Source organism: Oryctolagus cuniculus, chromosome 10, assembly GCF_964237555.1.
Source record: "Oryctolagus cuniculus chromosome 10, mOryCun1.1, whole genome shotgun sequence".
NCBI lineage: Eukaryota > Metazoa > Chordata > Mammalia > Lagomorpha > Leporidae > Oryctolagus > Oryctolagus cuniculus.
The window spans coordinates 111,741,473-111,762,057 of NC_091441.1; the positions used below are offsets into that span (position 1 = coordinate 111,741,473).

Genomic DNA, 20,585 nt, shown 5'->3' on the forward strand with positions numbered 1-20,585 from the left:
GGAACGGGGTTAGCTACCGGCAAGCAGCGGCATCACCGCCAGCTGGATGGAGAAGGCGCTCTGCTTCCAGTGGCCCACCAGCTTCCGGCCGGCCGCCTCCTCCATCCCAGACGGAGGCTTCTTCTTCTGGCTTTTCTTCTGTCCTTCGGAATCTTTCCCTCTAGCTGTGAAGTCACAGAAAACACGCACACGCTCAGAAGAGACTGAGTTCAGGTTGCCTTTTGTCAATCTGTGAGCTTCCAAGATTTGGGAAGGTTCTGGAAGCATCTAGAAGGCAGGGTTTGTTCCTGTGCTGCTGTGTATTCCCAGCAAACTGCAGAAGCACAAAAACACAGACTATGGGGCAGCATCGTGTAGCTGGCACAGCCACCACCAGCGGCGCCGGCATCCCACATGGGCGCCAGTTTGAGTCCTGGCTGCTCCACTTCTGAACCAGCTCTCTGCTATGGCCTGGGAAAGCTGCAAAAGATGGTCCTGCACCTGCGTGGGGGACCCAGAAGCAGCTCCCGGCTCCTGGCTTCAGCCTGGCCCAGCCCTGACTGCTATGGCCATCTAGGGAGTGAACCATGGTTGGGAGATCTCTCTCTCTCTGTAAATTTCAAAATCTTTTTTTTTTTTTTTTTAATAAAACAAGGGGAAAACTGCAGATGGCAGGCAAGTGTCAGGTCTGGGCAGTCAGAGACAGAGTGGGTCCTCCTCCCATCCCCACCGCACCGCCCCGTCTGCAGCTTGCTTCCCCACATTGGCCCTAAGCCACCGAGGCAGGCTGAGGTTCCTGCTTTGAGGTTTGACCAAAATTGCTTCTGGAACCTGCCCAGCCCCTCCTAAAAGGAGAGGGGCTCTCTCTGTGAGAGCCCCCAGACTGCTCTGAGCCTCGGTTCAGCTGACCTCGCACCACTGAATCATGAAGTTCACGGTCAGGAGTTTCTGTGCACGGAGATCTCCTCCCTCCTCTTGATCTGAGGTGGCTCCCAGCTCGGCACTCATGCACCTGCTCACTTCCTGCTCTGCACGCCCCGGGAGGCAGGGGCTGTCTCCCCCACTTAGAACACGCCGGAACGTGGTCTACTCTGAGGCACCAAGTCGGCATGCATTTATTTTGGTGCAATTTTCTCTTAATTCACGCATCCTTTCTCCATGACAGGAACTGTTCCTGAGGTCTTTGGAGATCCTTTGTGTAGAACCCAAGTCAACCTCAGAAATGAACTGTGTTGACAGGATGAGCTGCAGGAAGGAGGTAAGCACACTGGATCATTTCTGCAACTCAGGGAAGCAAAAACCAACGCAACGCCGGGCCAATGTGCGATAGAGTGGGGGGCAGAGAAACTTCCATGTGGGGGATGGGCACAGCCCCAAAGAGATAGCAGCCAAGGGGCTGACACTGACCCAGGCCCTTCTCTTTCCTACAAAAAGGAAAAAGGGCTCGGCGCTGTGGCACAGCAGGTAAAGCCAGTGCCTGCAGTGCCGGCATCCCACATGGGTGCCGGTTCGACACCTGGCTGCTTCACTTTCAATCCAGCTCTCTCTGCTATGGCCTGGGAAAGCAGTAGAAGATGGCCCAAGTCCGTGTGGGAGACCCGGAGGAAGCTCCTGGCTCCTGGCTTCAAATTGCTGCAACTCTGGCCGTTGCAGCCAATTGGGGAGTGAACCAGTGGATGGAAGATCTCTCTCTCTCTCTCTGCCTCTCCTTCTTGCTCTGTGTAACTCTGACTTTCAAATAAATAAATAAATCTTAAAAAAAAAAAAGAAAAATGAAAGAAACAGAAAAATAGAAAGATCAATAGTAGGTACACAGTTGTTATATTTTTCTGTGAACTTTACTTCAAGATTTAATAAGATGACTTGAAAACAAAAACCTCATCATGATGCTAGCACATTTCTAAAGTAGTGGCCGTTTACTATGAAAAGGAGGAAACTCAGAGGAGTTCAGAGGGTTCGGGTGTGACGTTGTGGACTGTCTGTAAGGACCTTACAAAGGAGAATAGGGCCGGCGCTGTGGCGTGGCTGGTTAAGCTGCCGCCTGCGACACCGGCATCACCTGTGAACGCCCATTTGAATCCCAGCCGCTCCTCTTCAGACCCAGCTCCCTGCTAATGCATCTGAGAAAGCAGCGGAAGGCAGCCCAAGTCCTTGGGCACCTGTATCCATGTGGGAGAGCCAGATGGAGGTCATGGCTCCTGGTTTTGCCTTGCCCTGGTCTTGGCCATTGAGGTCATTTGGAGAGTGAGCCAGTGGATGGAAGCTCTCTCTCTTTCCCCTCTCTCACCCTGTCTGCAACTCTGCCATTGAAATAAATAAATCTTTAAAAAAGAAAAAGCAAGAGTGGGCTTTCTTCATTTGCATCTCCGCACCCCCAGGGCCTCACCAGAGCAGTCACTGCTCTCCATGGCCTCAGACGGCTGAACTAGAACGAGCCCAGGGTCAAGATCAAACTCACTATTTGAGAGAGGAGAAAATGATTTGTAGCAGTTCCAGCTGAAGGTGATCTAGAATTACCTCGAATTATCTAGAAACCCAACCACTCAGTGAGAATTTGGTGAGCGGATGTGGACCACGGACGAGAACAGTGTCTGGGGACACTCAGTCTGGGAGCTAAGACCACACGCTACTGCGTGACTGGGTCCCGTGACGTGGGATGCGCTGGCCTCAGTCCACCAGAAGCAAATGGTTTATTGTCTTTCATGGAGAATTCCTCCATAACACTCACTCTTAGATGCATACATACTCGAATGGCAGAGTGAGTGAATGAGTGTGAGTGTGAGTGTGAGTGTGAGTGTGTGTGAGAGAGAGAGAGAGACTGATCTTCCATCTGCTGGTTCACTCCCCAAATGACTGCAATAGCCAGGGCTGGGCCAGACTGAAGCCAGGAGCTTCCTGCTGGTCTCCCACGTGGGTGCAGGGAGCCAAGGACTTGGGCCATCCACCACTGCTTTCCAAGACACATTAGCAGGAAGCCGGGTCAGAAGTGGAGCAGCCAGGACTTGAACCAACTCCCATAAGGGGTGCCGGCATCGCAGGCTGTAGCTGTACCCGCTGTGCCACAACGCTGGACCCAACACTCACTCTTTTACGCTTCCCCTAACATCCCATGTACCTACCCCATCATAGCATCTATCACCAAAACTGCAATTTCTTATTTGAAAGTTTCCATTAGACATTTTCATGCTCCCATATACACAATACCATGGATCAATAACCCCAACACAGTGGTGGAGTAGGAGGGGGGGAAGTGGGCAGGGGAAATGGATGGGATCATGAGGGCGAGTGAATGGAAGATGGCGGAAGTGGAGAGAGGCATGAGATGGGGGGAGGGAAGGAGAGAGGGAGGGAGGAATGAGGAAGGAGACAGATGGATGACTTGGGGGGAGGAGATGGAGGAGACTGATGGATGGACAGAGGGGATGATGGGCAGTGAGATGAGACGAGCTGAGGTGGATGCAATGAGACGGACACAGAGAGGGAGATGGACAGATGGATACGGATGCTTAGATGGACAAACAGACGGACGGATGGAGCAATGAGACGGGGGATGGACAGATGGAGGGAGGAATAAGACGGAGGGAGGGAGAGAGGAAGGGAGGAAAGAGAAGGTTATATTGGAGGCCGGGGCCGTGGCTCACTAGGCTAATCTTCCGCCTTGCAGCGCCGGCACACTGGTTTCTAGTCCCGGTTGGGGCACCGGATTCTGTCCCGGTTGTCCCTCTTCCAGGCCAGCTCTCTGCTATGGCCAGGGAGTGCAGTGGAGGATGGCCCAACTCCTTGGGCCCTGCACCCCATGGGAGACCAGGATAAGTACCTGGCTCCTGCCATCGGATAGGCGCGGTGCACCGGCCGCAACGCGCCGGCCGCGGCAGCCATTGGAGGGTGAACCAACGGCAAAAGAAAGACCTTTCTCTCTCTCTCTCTCTCTTTCTCTCTCTCTCTGTCCACTCTGCCTGTCAAAAAAAAGGTTATATTGGAGAGGGGGGATGGACGGCTGGAGGGAGGAGGGATAAGACAGGTGGAAGAATGGAGAGAAGGAAGGAAGGAGGGAGGGATGGGATAGAGGGAGAAAAAGATGGAGACACAAATGGAGGGACTAATGGACAGATGGACAGAGGAGATGGATGAATGGATGAGATGGATCCGTGAAAGTGTGTCTAGCACTTACCTTCAAGTAACATTTGGCCAAATATCAAAGAATCTCATCAAAATACCCTGAATCTGAAATGCCTCATTATTTTCCGAGTCTTGTTATGTTACAAGCTTCCAAACCCCTAACTTACCTTGAGTTCGCTGCCTGTCTAAGCTGCTAAATGATGATCTCTCAATTATTTCATTGATCTCCATCATGGTTACCTCTGGCAGGGGCATAGTTTGTGCCTTTGAATTATTCCCCCTAGAAAAGTCATGAAGAAAAGTTAATGAAAAAAATCAAGGGCCAGATCTGAGAATTTCTTTCTTTCTTTCTTTCTTTCTTTCTTTCTTTCTTTCTTTCTTTCTTTCTTTCTTTCTTTCTTTCTTTCTTTTTTTTTAAGTTTTTTTATGTATTTGAAAGGCAGAGATACAGAGAGGCAGAGAGCAAAGATCTTCTATCTGCCAGTTCACTCCCCAAACGGCTACAGCGGCTGGGGCTGGGGCTGGGCCAGGAACTTTATCCAGGTCTCTCACCTGGGTGCAGGAGCCCAAGGACTTGGGCCATCTTCTTCTGCTTTCCCAGGAGCATTAGCAGGAAGCTGGATTGGAAGTCGAACGGCCGGGTCTTGAACCTGCACCCAAATGCTACACCGTGACGCTGGCCCTGGGAATGTCTTTACTGGACTAAATGACAGCAGATTTTTTCTTAATGACACAGGATTCCTCTAACTCAATGCTTCTCAAGTTTCAGTCGCATGTGAATCCCTGGGGGTCTTGTCAAGTTCGATGCAGGTGATCCTGCAGCAGGCCTGGGAGGCTGCACTCCTCCCACTGCCCCAGTGAGGCTGACGCGGTTCATCTGCAGATCACATGTACACATCTGACAAACTGGGAAGTGTAATGGAAAATAATTCATGAGGGGACTTCAGAAAGTACAGAAAATGTGCAGCAAAGTACAGAAAACGGAATTAGGAGTTTACTTGAGGGGCCGGCACTGTGGCGCAGCAGGTTAAAGCCCTGGCCTAAAGCGCTGGCATCCTATATGGGTGCCAGTTCGAATCCCAGCTGCTCCACTTCCAATCCAGCTCTCTGCTATGGCCTGGGAAAACAGTAGAAGATGGCCCAAGTCCTTGGGTCCCTGCACCCACATGGGAGACCCAGAGGAGGCTCCTGATTCCTGGCTTCGGATCAGCACAGCTCCAGTCATTGCGGTCAATTGGGGAGTGAACCAGCAGATGGAAGACCTCTCTCTCTTGCTCTCTGCCTCTCCTTCTCTCTCTGTGTAACTCTGACTTTCAAATAAATAAATAAATCTTTTTAAAAAAAAGTTTATTTGGGAGCCAGTATTATGGCATAGCAGGTTAAGCTGCCGCCTGTGACACCAGCATCCCATAAGGGTGCCAGTTAGAGTCCTCGCTGCTCCACTTCCCATCCAGCTCCCTGCTAATGTGCCTGGGGAAAGCAGCAAAAAATGGCCCAAGTGCTTGGGTCTCTGTGCCCACATGGAGACCCAGACTCTTGGCTTTGGCCATTTGGGTAGTTATTCAGTGGATGGAAGCTCTCTTCTGTCTCGCCTTTCCTAATTCTGCCTTTCAAATAAATAAATAAATATTTTAGAAGTTTATTTGGGTGCAAAACAATTCTGAAATCCCTATTTTCCTGTAATACATATTTTTCATGAACTCTTTAAAGACCCTCTCTATGCAAGGATTTCAAAATATTTTGCACAAAAATAAACACATCTTTCAATGCCATTTTCCAGTGAACTTGTTGAAGTGCATTCATAGTTTTAGGAAAGTCACCCAAACTGGAAACACCTGAGGATTCACTTAGAGACATTATCCACAACATCCATAGAAGGAAACAGTAACCTTTAAGTGATAGAAAGGATGTGAATTAACCTTTAAGCGATAGAAAGGATGTGAATTCAGGGCGAGGAGACCCCACGATCATGGAGAGAGAACCTGACAATGGGAGAATGTCAGCTCTTCCCAAATCCATGCGCCAATTCAAAGCCAAAGCAGTTTTTAACAACCAGCATTGGTTCTCTCCGTCCCATTTCCCCAAACACCAGCGGGGCTCCTATTCTCCCCAGTCCCCACAGCTCCCAGGCGCCCCCTTCTCTCAGCCTAGCAGGAGCCCTAACAGCAGCTCGCTGCTCCCACAGGAGGAGGCACGGCAGACCCAGGGGGCCCCCAGAATCCCAAAGCAGTGACTGCGCAAATCACTTAGGCACTCAGTCACCTGTGTGGAAAATGGCCAGAGAAACAGGCCCTCGCTGAGAGCGCTCGGGGAGTGTTAAACAGCGGAAGCGATGCACACACAACGCAGGTGCCTGGTCTCCGCCCTGTGCGCATGCGCATGCTCCAGCTCCCTTTCCCGGTTCCTTTCATTCCGTGTGAGTTGCATCTGCTGCGAACTCTCCCCTGACTGATCTCAGGGCCAGGCCCAGAGGCCCCTCCCGCCCACCAAGGAAAGGCGGCTCCATCCCACCCGCGCGTGGGAGACCATACCTTGAGGCTGACTTTTCGTGTTCTTCGCAACTCTTGGGAGAACTTTCAGCCTCTATTTGGCGAGAACCTGAAAACAGCAGCAAATGTCTCCTAGCCTCGCATTCCATGGAGCTCACTCAAAAATGAGCCCCTCCCCCTAGTTCTGTAAGGTCAGTCTCCAGGGAGAAGCCCGGCAGGTGACAAGCCTTCCGTACAAAAGTCTCGAGCGTAGGAGTGAGTGAGTGACGAATACACAGACTGGCTTGGTGGGCACGAGAGGCCAGAGAAGGCCTCGGGTTCCTAGGCAGCGCCCCGTACAAGAGAAGGCCGGTTAAACAGAGAGCTGCAGTCACTGCCGAGGTCTCCCCGTTCCCAGTGGAGACAGTGGATGGTGGAGGAAGTGACCGTCCTATCAGCAGACGACTACTACGCACCCAGTACGAAAGAGGAAAGGCTTTAATCAAACAGCAAAGTACAGACGATGGCAGATTAATACCCTCAGGACACGTAATACGCATCCAGGATACCCTCATCTGTGTCAGAGATCCCAGAGCAAAGGCAGAGACACGCCAATTAATATGAAAACCACAATGCTGCATCGGCGGCTCCCCGACGATTCCCCTGCTCGCTCTACGCTCTTCTGAATCCACTGCATTCTCCAGGTACCACACAGGTGTGTTCCTACAGTCAGAAAAAGTGTCTCTGACTTACAAGACAAACAGAAGTTCAGCAAAGAAATGAGTTCATCGCACAGGGCGAGCCTCGCAGCGCGGTGCAGCACGGGCCGGGCCAGCACCGTGTCCTTGGTAGCTGCTGGGTGGCAATGACCCCAGAGCCCTGCGCCACACACAGCTCTCCCCGCCGCGGTCATGCACGCCGTCTCCACTCACCGTGTGGGCACCTGGAGTGCTTCTCCACTCTGTCCTGTTTATCTGGAGGGTCCTCCTGCTCCCAGCTCGTCCTGATGGCGCTGGCTTTCTCCGAGCCCGTGGCAGACAGACTCCGCTGGCTCACGACCAATCGCCGCACTTCCTCTAGGAGGCGGGACAAAACACCATCGACTCAGGCGACCGCCTACCTCACCTCACGGCAGCCACGTCCCCAGGAGGGAGCTAAAGCCATGGGAGGCGTCAGCAGGAACCTGCAGGGAAACCACGCGCGTGGCTCTGGGACGGGCTCTCAGCCCTCCACTGGCAACAGCTGCCTCCAAACTTGATCTGTGTTGTTCCGTGCAGTCAACACAGTTGGAGTTGCACCAATCGTCAGAGTCTGCACCAATTCCTAGGCTAAGGAACCAAAGACAGGCATTGATTGCCACGTGCCCCAGTTCGCACAAGAGCCATCCCATGCTCAGGGACTTGAGTCACAGACCCGGTCCTTTGCAAAGCCAGAACCAGAGCCTCCTGTGACTGGGGAGGGAGCGGACACTCTCATGCCTTCACTACTGTCAGGGTGGGGCCTTGACCACCACAGGCCTGTGTGGAACCATTAACCTAGGGAGGCAGTGAGCGAATGGACTGAGCTCACAAAAGCTACAAGAACAGGTCAGGGGACAGGTGCAACTGTACCCAGCGTTGAAGAACAGATAAAGTGCAAGGAGAAAGAGGAGGCAGAGAGCCCAGCAGTACAGCCGGCTGCTGCAGGCAGGCCCCACGGGAGGAGGACTTGGTGTCCTCAGGGACCAGGAAGCGCTCCAGGATGTGAAGGTGGGAGGAGCTGACAGGAGCCTGGACGCCAGCATTGGGGCGCAGGGGGTTAAGCTGTGGATAACGTCAGCACCTCCTATCAGAGCACCAGTTCAAGTCCCAGCTGCTCCACTTCTGATCCCAGCTCCCTGCTAATGCGCCTGGGAAAGCAGAAGATGGCCCAAGTGTCTGGGCCCCTGCCATCCACATGGGAGACCTGGATGGAGTTTCGGGCTCCCGGCTTCAGCTGGTCCAGTCCGAACTGTTGCGGCCATTTGGGGGTGAACCAGGGGATACAAGATGTCTATCTGTTTCTCTCTTTCTGCCTTTCAAATAAATAATTCTTTAAAAAAATTAAGGAGCCTTGGGAAGCACATTATAAAAGGTCTTGGAAGTCAGACACAGAAGTCCACATCTGCTCCCCTACAGAACTGGACAGCCAGGGAAAGTCACAAAGCCATGAAGCGCCAGGGTCAAAGGCAAGAATCAACAGTCGAGACATGGCGGCCACAACCCGAGGCTCCCAGTGCATCTATCCTGGGCAGGGCCTGGAGCACTGACAGACGGGGCTGACACTGCCTTGAGGAGCTCGTGTGTAACTGTGGTGTGGATCTTGTGTCCTGGATGAAATCCCATAACAATTGAACAGGTGCGAGAGCAGCCTCACTTTCAATGCTGTGTGTGCTGGAGCACAGGCCAGGGGGTGCAGCCAGCACACCTTCCCCAACCTCCCTCTTTTGAAGACCTCAAAGAGGGCTGGTGCTCTGATGCAGTGGGTTAAAGCCCCGGCCTGCAGCGCCAGCATCCCATATGGGCACCGGTTTGAGTCCCGGCTGCTCCACTTCCAATTCAGCTCTCTGCTATGGACTAGGAAAGCAGTGGAAGATGGCTCAAGACCTTGGGCTCCTGCACCCACATGGGAGACCCAGTGGAAGCTCCTGGTTTCGGATCGGCACAGCTCTGGCCATTGTGGCCATCTGGGGAGTGAACCAGCAGACGGAAGACCTCTCTGTCTCTACCTCTCTCTGTAACTCATATAAATAAAATAAATATTAAAAAAATAAGAAACTCAAAGGGGCAGGCACTGAGCATGGCTGTTAAGATGTCCTAGTCCCACTTTAAAAATAAAGATTCAGTTATTTATTTGAAAATCAGTTTACACACAGAGAGAAAGGCAGGCAGAGAGAGAAAGAGAGACAGAGAGAGACAGAGAGAGAGAGGTCAGTCTTGCATCCGCTGGTTCACTCCCCAGATGGCTGCAATGGCTGGGACTGTGCCAATCTGAAGCCAGGCGCTTCCTCCGGGTATCCCACAAAGCTACAGGGGCCCAAGGACTTGGATCATCTTCCACTGCTTTCCCAGGCCATAGCAGAGAGCTGGAGTGTAAGTGGAGCAGCCAGGACTGAAATCGGTGCCCACACGGGGTGCCGGCACTGCAGGCAGCAGCTTCACCCGCTTTGCCACAGCGCCAGCCCCTAGCCCCACTTTAGACTGCTGCGGTCTCGCACTCCAGGAGGCAGTGCTGATGGCTCAGGTACTCGGGAGGCCTGGATGGAATTCCTGGTTTTGGCCTGGACGTGGGCTGCTATGGGCTCTCTGGGAGTGAACCAGTGGGGTTGGAGCTCTCTGTCTCTCTGAATTAAATTAACAATTTATTTAATAAAGAAGAAAGAGTGGCTAGAGAACTCAGATGGAAAAGGATCTGGGTCCAGAGAGGGCCAGAGTTGGGGGAGGACACAGCTGGGAGAGAGCAACTGCCAGAGAATGACAGACAGGAGGGGGCCACCAGCCAGGTGCCGGGTGCCCAGCACTGAAACCATGGAAGGACCAACGCTGACGCCAGCTCTGTCCACCGCTGACAACCAAGCAGATGGGCAGAGAGCAGAGAAGAGAAACGGTCCCTCTCTTCGGGATGTTCCAGTCAAGGCCAGGAGGCCGGAAGCCGACCGACCCTGCAGGCGACCTGCCTGCATCCTGATACATTTCCTGTTCTCTTTGTGACTCGGGACACCCTTGGCACTGTCCACACTCATGACAGACAAGCATTTCTATAAAACGTCTTTTTATAATTATTTTAAAAGGCTTTGTGTTGGAACAATTCTCTATACTTGAAGATTTATTGGATTCATTTGAAAGGCAGAGTTGGTGTTGGGGGGGGAGTGAGAAAATCTTTCATCTGCTGGTTCACTCCCCAGATGACTGCGACAGCGGGGGTTGGGCCAGGCTGAAGCCAGGAACTAGAACTCCATCCGGGTCTCCCACAGGGGCGCAGGTGCCCCAGGACTTGGGCTGTCTGCTGCTGCTTTCCCAAGCACATTAGCAGGGAGCTGCATGGGAAGCAGAGCCGCGGAGACTCAAACCAGTACTCAGACGGGATGTCACATGGGGCTGCTAACCTGCTGCACTGGCACGCCGGGCCCCCGCGTCCTCTCAATATTTGCTTCTTTTCACTAGTCTGGAAGTAACTTGTCTTGCAAAGCCAACGAAAACGCACTGTTGTTTTAATGGGGAAAACACGTATTTAAATGAGAGGCGGCGGCGGCAGCGCCAGGCTGGAGGCATTTCTCTGAGAGGACCAGGTGCTGGGATTTCAAGAAGGATCACAGCCAAAGGCCATGGGCTCTCCCTGCAGGGCGAGAACTCCTTCTGCTCCCTGTCCCGATCACCCCTGCTCTGACGGGAGCCTACTGCAGACAAGACAGGTGTCAGCCAGAAATTCCCGCCCAGAGGCTCCTGGACTGCACACTGAGGCAGGAGGACTGGGAAGGCCCCACTTGAGGGCCCACAGGTCCAGGACAGAGTTCCCCTGGAGCCCACCCTCACACAGGAAACTCTCCTGAGCTGTTCAGACATAATCAGTGATTGTCAGCAATGGGCCATCATCCCCGCCCCCCAGGGGGGACACCTGGCAGGGCCTGCGGGAAACTGATGGCCACTCTGGGAGGCTACCATTGGCGTCCAGCAGGTAGAAGCCCGGGACACTGCTCAACACCCTGCAGGCCACAGCACAGCACCCCCCCACACACCAGGAAGCATCTGACCCAACAGCATCAACAGTGCCCAGGACAAGGAAGCCTGGATTAATCAAAGATTTGAAATTGCAAGGCCCAGGGTGGACCTTAGCACAGAGGGTTAAGCCACTGCTTGGGACCCATCCCATAATGAAGTGCCCGGTTCAGTCCCAGGCCCCCTGCTTCCCAGCCAGCTCCTGCGGATGGGCACCCCGAGAAGCAGCGGGTAACGGCTCAAGTGCTCAGTCCCTGGCACTCACACGGGAGACCCAGACGCAGTTCCAGGCGCCGGGCTTCAGCCTGGCCCAGTCCCAGCTGTCACAGGCATTGGGGAGTGAACCAGTGGTGGAAAAGGGCTCTTCTGCTTTCTCACTCTGTCACTGTCTTCAAATAAATGAACATTTTCTAAACTACAAATTTGGGCCATCCTCCACTGCCCTCCTTGGCCACAGCAGAGAGCTGGACTGGAAGAGGGACAACCGGGACAGAATCCGGCGCCCCGACCGGGACTAGAACCCAGTGTGCCGGCGCCGCAGGCGGAGGATTAGCCTATTGAGCCGCGGCACCAGCCGAGACCGTATTTCTACAAGTGAATGTCATCACCTGGACCATAGTGACATTTTTCAGTTTTCTGTCTCCTGGTGTCTTTGCTGTGCAGTGAGCACACGGCACTTGGCCAGGAGGCAGGCTTCTGGTGCGGGGCCATGTCAGGGCCGCCTGTGGACATGGGGCCTAACAGGAGGCGAGGGCACAGACCCTGCCCACCCAGGACTGGAATCCTCCAGTGGCATTGCTGGGCTGTCAGGCACGTGTCGCTCCCCCTCTTCGTGGAGGAACGACACAGGACCCTGCGCTGTTCTTCTGTCTGCTCGGCCCTCCCCGGGTTTGCTGCTGGTTCTTCCCGGGTTGGCTACCGACCCTTCCACCTCCGTGGAAGGGCGGTTCCCCCTGCCACTTTTCCCCACTTCCACGGGGGAGCGGCACACCGCCGGCCGGCTCTCTCAGGGGCTGCACAGGTGTTCCTTCAGATAGATGTTCCCCAGATGTTCCTGGTGCATGCTGTCTCTCTCCTCCCTTATAGTCCTCTTCCACCAATCCCAACTCTGCTACCCACATGCCGAGTACGCTGCTCTCCTCCAATCAGGAGCAGCTCCTGCAGCTTGTCAAGTTGGTGAGAGGCAGCTGTGTAGAAGCTGTTTTCTCCTCTCCCAGCGCCATATTGTGGGAGAGCAGATGCATAGAATAAGTCTTAATTCCAGTAACTTAGTCTAGTCTGAGTTGCTCCCCACAGATCCCCCTTTCTTTTTATTTTTTGGCGTTGATACGCGCCTGTCTTCGGTGCCCCGCGGCACACACTCTGCTCTGCTTGCTGGAGTTGCTCACAGGTGCTTACAAGCCCTACCAATCAGGCAAACCGAGTCCGGGTCCTCTCTTCGCCATGTTGTGAGGAGGTTTTTAGGCGCTGATGCGTGCCTGTGTTCGGTGCCCTGCAGCGCATGCTCTGCTCTGCTAGAACTGCCTGCAGGTACTTACAAGCCCTAACAATCAGGCAAACCGAATCCAAGCCTTCTCATTGCCGTATTGTGGGGAGACTTATTGGTGGTGATAACGTGCCTATCTTCGGTGACCTGTAGCTCATACTCTGGTCGAGCTGCCTGCTGGTGCTTATTGCCTTACTAATCAGGCAGACTGAATCCAAGCCTTCTCATTGCGGTATTGTGGGGAGACTTATTGTTGTTAATTCGTGCCTGTCTTCGGTGACCTGCGGCGCATAAGCTGCTAGCCGCCCGCAGGTGCTCACCACCTCCCTAATCAGGCAGACCGAATCCAAGCTCTCTCATTGCCATGTTGAGGGGAGGCCTTATTTTTCTCTATTTCTCTATCTCCGGGCATTCCTATCTCTCCCATTTTACTTCTATCTGCCAGCATTCCTATTTCTCTCATTTTACTTCTAAATTTCTGTTTCTCTTATCCCTGCGGCTTCCCGGCGCCCGCCCCGAGGCTGCTTCTCGGCGGCTTCCCGGCTCTGAGCCGCTTCAGCCCGCGCTTCTCTCATCTGCGCGGCTTCCCGGCGCCTGCCCTGCGGCGGGCTCCTGGCTCTGCGCGGCTCGGCTTCGCGCACACACTCCGCGGTCTCCATGCCCTTCGCGCCCGCACCACGGCCTCGCGCCAGCCCCGCGTTCCCTATCTATTCACGCCCCGTGCTCTCTCTGCACGCGGCGGCTTCCGCGAATCACACAGCGTAGCTCACGTTTCCGCCACCGGTATTCAGTCCAAGTTCCCCGGACTAACCTGGCGAATTCCAACCTGGTGGCCCACGTCTCTGCCTCTGGTTCCAGATTTTCGCCTTTTGCTCCCCGGGCTGACTTGAAGAATCCCAAGATACCTTACGTCTCCGCTTCAGCCTGCACTCGCGGCTTCATCCTCCCTAACATTTTTCTCTACCCGGTATGTTTCCCTAAGTTTTCTTCCAACAATATTCCTCCCTCGTTTCTCCTGGCCTCTCCCCACAGTCCGTATCCAAGTCCAAGTTTCTTATAGGTTTCACTTTCACTTTCAACCTGCAGTCCGTATCTGAGTCTAAGTTTCTTCTTGCTTTCACTTTAAATCCTAACTTCTTTCCCACAGTCTGTATCCGAGTCTATGCCTAGGCTTTCAATAGCTTCTTCCGGCACCTTTTCCGTCCGGCTTTCCCCTAGGCTCTTTTAGTCTCTCTCTCCGGTATTTTCCTGCTTCTTCCCTCCTAGGTTTCCTAATCCGAGTCACGGCACCATTATGTCGCTCCCCCTCTTCATGGAGGAACGACACTAAACCCTGCCTAGGCTTCATATCCGAGTCACGGCACCATTTGCTGCTCCTCCGCACGCGGAGGAGCCGCACCGGACCGGACGCTTGTTGTTCCCCTTTTTTACAAGTCCTTTCTATAGTAAAGTAAGAATAAGTAAACAGCAAACTCCCAAAGCAAGAATGAGTAGAGAGAAATGAGAAAGAACAAAGTAACGAACTTCCCCGCGAACTCTCCAACGCACTCTCCAACCAACCCACACCACCATGCCGTCTCTCTCCTCCTATATAGTCCTCTCCACCAATCCGTGCTCTGCTACCCACACGCCGAGCGCACCGCTCTCCTCCAATCAGGAGCGGCTCTTGCAGCTTGTCAAGTTGGTGAGAGGCAGCTGGGTAGAAGCTGTACGCTCCTCTCCCAGCGCCACATTGTGGAAGAGCAGATGCATAGAATAAGTCTTAATTCCAGTAACAGTATAGTCCGAGTTGCTCCCCACAGGCACGGAGGCCACCGAGACAGAACCAGCCTCTACTCCGGTTCCACAGGCTGGGTGCCCCCAACCTGAAATGCTTGGGACCAGAAATGCTCTTAATTTATGATTTTGGGGGATCTGGAAACATTAGCATGTGTGCTCCCGAGATACCCTGGGGACAGGACCCACGTCCAAACACAAACCCACAGATGTGTCACAGGCATCTTGGACATGCAGCAGTTTTGTTCGGTATCTCGGGTCTTCCTGTGTTTGGACCGTGACCCATCACATGAGGGCAAGTGTGGAATTCTCCACGCATGCACCATGTCCACGCCGACAGAGTTTCAGGTCTTGGAGCACTCAGATTTGTGGATGAGGAAGACCCAGTCCATAGTGGGAAGCCACAAGTTTCTAGAGACACTGCAAATAACTGGAACACCTGGCTTACCGACAGATCCTAAATCGTCCAAAGAACCAGCGGTCTTCAAGCCGTACCGGACCTTCCTCGAGATCTTGTCCTTCGTGTTCCAGAGCTTCAGGGTTATCTTGTGAACGCTTATTTTCTTTAACAACTCCTTCGTGACGTTGATGTTGAACGTTTGGGTCCACGACACCCAGACTCTGTCCCCTTCTTCCCACAGCTTCACAATCTGTGTGGGACAATATTCAGAGATGTTAGCCGTGGCCGGCGGGGCAGGCAGCAGGGTGTGGACCTCCACGCCCGGCCAGCTGGAGCTGCATCAGCAGCGGAGCCAGTGCCCCGCCGTGCACCTGTCTGACCTCAGGACTGGCTCGGAACACACAGCAGGAATGGGTCTTTATGTAGTGGGTCCTGTCGGAGCTCGGGGTTCCTGGGAAAGAGGAGCATCAAAGCCCTCTGCTGGGGCCGGTGCTGTGGTGTTATGTCAAGCATCTACCTGTGCCGGCAGCCCATTCAGGCACCAGTTTGAGTCCCGGCTGTTTCACTTCTGATTCAGCTCTCTGCTAATGGCCTGGGACAGCAGTGGAAGATGGTCCAAGGGTTTGGGCCCCTGCACCTGCGTAGGAGTCCCAGAAGAAGCTCCTGGCTTCAGATCGGCTCAGCTCTGGCCATTGCAGCCATTTGAGAAGTCAACCAGTGGATGGAAAACCTCTCTCTCTGTCTCTCCCTCTGTCTGTGCCTCTAGCTCTCAAATAAATAAATAAAACTTAAAAAAGAAAAGCAAAGCCACACAGCTGGCAGTCTCAGGCGAGTGCAGATTCCCACTCAGCAGCTCTCGTGGGGCCCGAGAGCCTGCACTTCCAGGATGCTCAGGGTGAAGGCACAGCTGCAGGTGCCCGGTGTCGGAGCCCACGCGAGGCCACACACCTTTACTCCCGACTCCAGGAACACCTTGGCCACTGCTGGGAAAATCACCAAGTCAACCTTCTTGGGTTCCGTGTCGTCCGGCAGCAGGAAATACTCAATGTGACAGAAGCGATGAGCCTTCACAGCTGGGTTTTCCAGGCGAGGGTGCTTCCTGTATTTTTCAATCAGCCTCGTGTATTTCACTTTATGACCTAGAAGATGAAGATGAACGAGGTTCATTTTAACCTCCCGGTCTCTGCTGTGCCCTGGCTATTTAATCCAAGTCGTTCCACAGAAACGTGACTCTGTTTAAGACTGTAGTTACTATTTTTCTAAAGCTGTAATTTTTAAAGCTCAAGGTTTTAACCCCCAGCAGGCCTCTACTGTATTGAAATTTTGTGCTACAGGGACAGGGAGCATTTGTGCAGAGTGCCGAATAAAGTTCCTCTGGAGGCGGCCCTGGAACTCTCCTGATGGTGTACGTGCCCAGAAAGCCTGCAGCTCTGCATGGCCCCGTGTCATCCGCTCCCAGTGGGCCAGCCAGTGGGCTAACAGATGGGAGGGCAGACCCCCGGGAGGCAACTGGAGGCTATCTATTAACAAAAGTTAGACGTATTCCTTCAACCCAGCAACCCCGCCACTTGGAATTCAGGCTACACAAGTGCACATCCACACATGCACAAAAACATACGTACAGGCAGTGCAACGGCAGAACTGGACGCGACTTCAGTGTCCACCAGGAAGAGGCAGGGTCAGTGAGAGACACACAAGGCAACACAACAGCAAAAGAAAAACAAGCAGGTGTCTGTTTCCTTGAAGACATTGAAGACGTCCCATTTTTAAAAGCCAAGTTGCAGAACAGAGTAAGTGGCAATGTCACTTTTCTTAAATAAACCACTGCTTTTATTAAAAGAGAAAACTCCTGGGGCCAGCGCTATGGCACAGTAGGCTAATCCTCTGCAGCGCTGGCATCCCATATGGGCACCGGTTCTAGTCCTGGCTGCTCCTGTTCTGATCCAACTCTCTGCTATGGCCTGGGAAAGCAGTGGAAATGGCCCAAGTGCTTTGGCCCCTGCACCTGTGTGGGAGCTCCTGGCCTCAGACTGGCCCAGCTCGGAGCGTTGTGGCCATCTGGGGAGTGAACTGGTGGAGGGAAGACCTCTGTTTCTCCCTGTCACTGTCTGTAACTCTACCTCTCAAATTAATAAATAAAATCTTAAAAAAAAAAAAAAAAGAGCAAACTCCTTGGGCCAAGTACATCGTGTAAAATTCATCTGGGCAAAATCAAACGAAACAGGATTCACATCTGGGGCAACTGTGAGAACCAGGCAGGTCCCGAGAACCTGGGGCAACGACGCCTTCAGACAGCAGTTGCAGAACAGAGGTGAGGAGCAGAAAACAACTCCAACGGCCACAGCACAGTCAACCACTCCCTGGGTTACAGCTCAGCTGATTGCTTACAGCATCCTCGGTTAGCCAGCCACAGGCCTTCCATATCTGGGGAATGAACCAGCAGATGGAGAACCGACCTCTCTCTTTCTTCCCCTCTCTCTGCCTGTGCCTCTCTCTAACTCTGCCTTTCAAATAAGTAAATCAATCTAAAAAACTAATCAGAAGGCAGGGATAACAACCAATCAGGGAACTGAAAGTGTATGCTAATGACACATGCTAGCTGCACCGACCATGGCGTTCCTATTGGAGCAGCCTGTTTTGCACAGAAATGTACAAAATGCTCCACCAGGTCCATTCTGCAGATTCAACCACAGCTGGAGATTCCATGTGTCCTTTCCCCACCTCCTGTCCCCCCTCCCTCAGGGCTCCTGGAGAGTTAATCACTGCTTTTTCCTTTGCTGAGGCCTGGGGAGTCCTTATCATTAGCAGGTGGCAAGCCCCCAAGATTTGTAGAGAACTTGTGGGCCTGTGCCCGCCTTTCTGTGAGAAGGGACCTGGGCTGGCCTCGCCAGGAGCAGAATCACAGACACGAGGGCCCTGTCCAGGGCCCAGCCTACATGAGCCAGGTGCACAGGCAGGAGAAAGGAGTGCTGCTGGGGACCGCTAGGTCTGGGGCTTGTTTGGGTTTATTTTCCAGCATTTTGTGGCATCAGCTAAGGAATACAGCTTTTTCTTTTAAGACATTTGTTTGAAAGGCAGAGTTACAGAAGGGGGAAGAAAGAGGGAGAGAGAGGGAGACAGACAGAATCCTCTATCTACTATTTCACTACTCGAATAGCTCCAATGGCCAGGGCTGGCCCAGACTGAAGCCTGGAACTCCATCCGGGTCTTCCATATGGGTGGCAGGTCATCAGCAGGGAGCTGGATCAGAAGTGGAGCAGTCAGGACTTGAACCAGCGCTCACATGGGATGCTGGTGTCTGACCTTTACCGGCTGAGCCGAGGCGCTGGCCCTGGGCTACAGCTTTGCATTCCGACTTTGGTTTACCAGATCCGAGATAACTGTCTTCTACACAAGGTACCAGGTGCTGCCCACCAGCTCACGGAAACAGCTCCTTAAACTGCGGTTTCTTCCTCAGTACTGAGCAGACAGAACCTCGCCAGCTCAGCAGATTAAAAATGTGAAGCCCAAAGACCACTCACTGCCTGACCCAGAGCCAAGACAAGAGAAGACAGAGAGACAGAGAGCTATCTTCCATCTACTGGGTCACTCCCCAAATGGTCTCACCAGCCATGGCTGGGCCAGGCTGAAGCCAGGAGTTTCTTAGGGGTCTCCCACATGGAAACAGGGGACCAAGCACTTGGGCCATCCTCTGCTGATTTCCCAGGTGCATTAATAGGGAGCTAGCTGGATGGGAAGTGGAGCAGCCAGGACAGGAACTGGCAACCATAAGGGATACTGGCATTGCAGGGTGCGTCTCTACACTTTATGCCAAAAAGCTGGCCTCTCTTTTCATTTTAAAATGAAGAGACATAGAGAGTGCTCTCATCAATCATTCCCCAAATGCCCCTCAAGGGGCCAAGCCTGAGGCCAGAGCAGGGAGCCAGGAATTCAAGGTCTCCTGCTTTGGGGGCAGGAATCCAATCACTGCCGCCTCCCAGGGTCTGCATTTGCGGGAAGCTGGAGCCAGGAGGTGGCGCTGGAGTCTTAACCACTTCCCCAAATGTCTTCCCTAGGTCTCCTCTGCTCCGGCTGGCATGGGCCCACCCAGCAGGCACCTGTGGGTGCCCTATTTGCACAGGGTGGGGACACTCCGCTTTGACACCTACTCAGTTGCGCAGGGAAGGCCAAGGAGATGATTAACTTCCAAGGGACCACGTGGGGCACGTCGGAATGGAAGGTGCTGGAAGGCTCTTCCGAGTACTCGCTGCCCTCCTGGCGCTCGGAGCCCTTCAGGTCCTCGTCGACATCGAACTGGTAGACACTGGCGATGGAGTACGTGGGCTCGGAGCTTGTCCTGTCCTCATACTCCTTGTCCCAAGAATGCAGAGACATCCTCCTTGGCCTGGCTGCAGGGCGGCCCACCTGCTGCTCTCCTGGCTGCGGGAAGACAAAGGCCGGCACCACCCTCTGCTCCCCCCAGGGAGGTCCTGCCTCTCCCAGGAACACTCACCCTCTCCTCCCTCCCCGTCCGGGCCAAGGCCGCATCTCTGCCTGCCAGGCACGCGGCAGGTCTCCCGGACGCAGAGGGCGGCGGCGGGCGGCGCTCTCGGGCAACAGCAACCCCAGCTTCTCCGGCCCAAGCCCAGCTGCTGCTCCTCTCACGACCCCGGAGTGGGCGTCCGCGTGCTGCCACGCCTGCCCCAGGTGGGCGCAGTGCCCGGGAAGCACGGGAGGGCGAGGGGCGGGGAGCTGCGGCCACAGGCGCCTGCGGTCTGGGGGAGGGCCCCGCAGGCCAGGGCCCCGCCCCTGCACGCCCCAGGCGAGGTCAGGGCCGGCGAGGCCCGGGGCGGGACGAGACGACGGGAAAGGGCCCCGGGGTCAGTGCAGGAGGACCCTGGCTGAGGCTGCGACGGCAGCCGGCCCTGGAGGCCAGGCCGGGGAGGAAGGGACACCTGGCTGGGGCAGCCGGGCTGGGGGCGGGGCTCCCGGGCTCCTGAGCTACCTGCGAGCGGCCGCGCTGGGCAGCGGCGGGGCTCGGACCGCGGCGTCAGCTCCCAAATCAGCTCCGCAGCGGCCTGAACTAGAAGCGCGTCCGTTTACGCTCGGAGGCCCCTAGCAACTGGCGGTGCTGAGTGTTGCTAGGAGACGGGGGCGGGGCTGAGGTCGGGGCGGTGCTAGGTGTTGCTAGGAGACGGAGGCGGGGCTTTCTCTGAACGTCTATCAAGCAGGTGCCTCCAAATTCGGAACCCAGTTGCGTTAACTCGTGCACTCGTTCAACGATTCGGTCTTGCAGCAGCTCCAGCTCTGAACGGCAGCGCCGGCTGTATACGCCCGACCTTGCCCTGCAGCGTGAGGAAGAGGAGTTTGCTGGCTCCCCGCAGGGGAAGGGCTGGGCGCCCCCAAGTCAGATCGCCCACAGCCGCCCTCCTTGGGCTTAATGCTTCTGTCGCTGATGTGCTTAGGAGAGGGCGAGAATTCCCAGCATAGAGCATGAGCCCCAACTCAGAGAGAGCACACGGCTCAGAGAGGTGAAGCGATGGCCCAGGGCCACACAGCAAGTTAGCAGCCGCACTGGAGGGGAACCAAGACTGCCTGACTCCAAGGCCTGGGCTCGCCTGCAGCACCCCCCCTCCCCCCCCACA

The 20,585-nt window shown here is 54.4% G+C and overlaps 1 protein-coding gene across 8 annotated transcripts in view; it reads right to left on the reverse strand.

Moving 5' to 3' along the window:
- Positions 1 to 20,120, reverse strand: part of CFAP92 (cilia and flagella associated protein 92 (putative)) — a 44,705-nt gene extending 24,585 nt beyond the window's left edge. For 6 of the 8 annotated variants that reach the window (XR_007921671.2, XM_008260341.4, XM_008260340.4 and 3 more), the window contains exons 1-8: positions 19,946 to 20,120; positions 19,110 to 19,380; positions 15,910 to 16,100; positions 15,010 to 15,211; positions 7,499 to 7,642; positions 6,630 to 6,696; positions 4,266 to 4,378; positions 18 to 164 (exon numbers count right to left, since the gene is read on the reverse strand). Coding sequence is in view for 7 of the 8 variants with exons in the window: in XM_008260341.4 (XP_008258563.3) it covers positions 18 to 164; positions 4,266 to 4,378; positions 6,630 to 6,696; positions 7,499 to 7,642; positions 15,010 to 15,211; positions 15,910 to 16,100; positions 19,110 to 19,335 (1,090 nt within the window). In the remaining variant the exon portion in view is untranslated. The other 2 variants (XM_008260342.4, XM_051851771.2) reach the window with 2 other exon arrangements.
- Between the last annotated feature and the right edge of the window lie 465 nt (positions 20,121 to 20,585).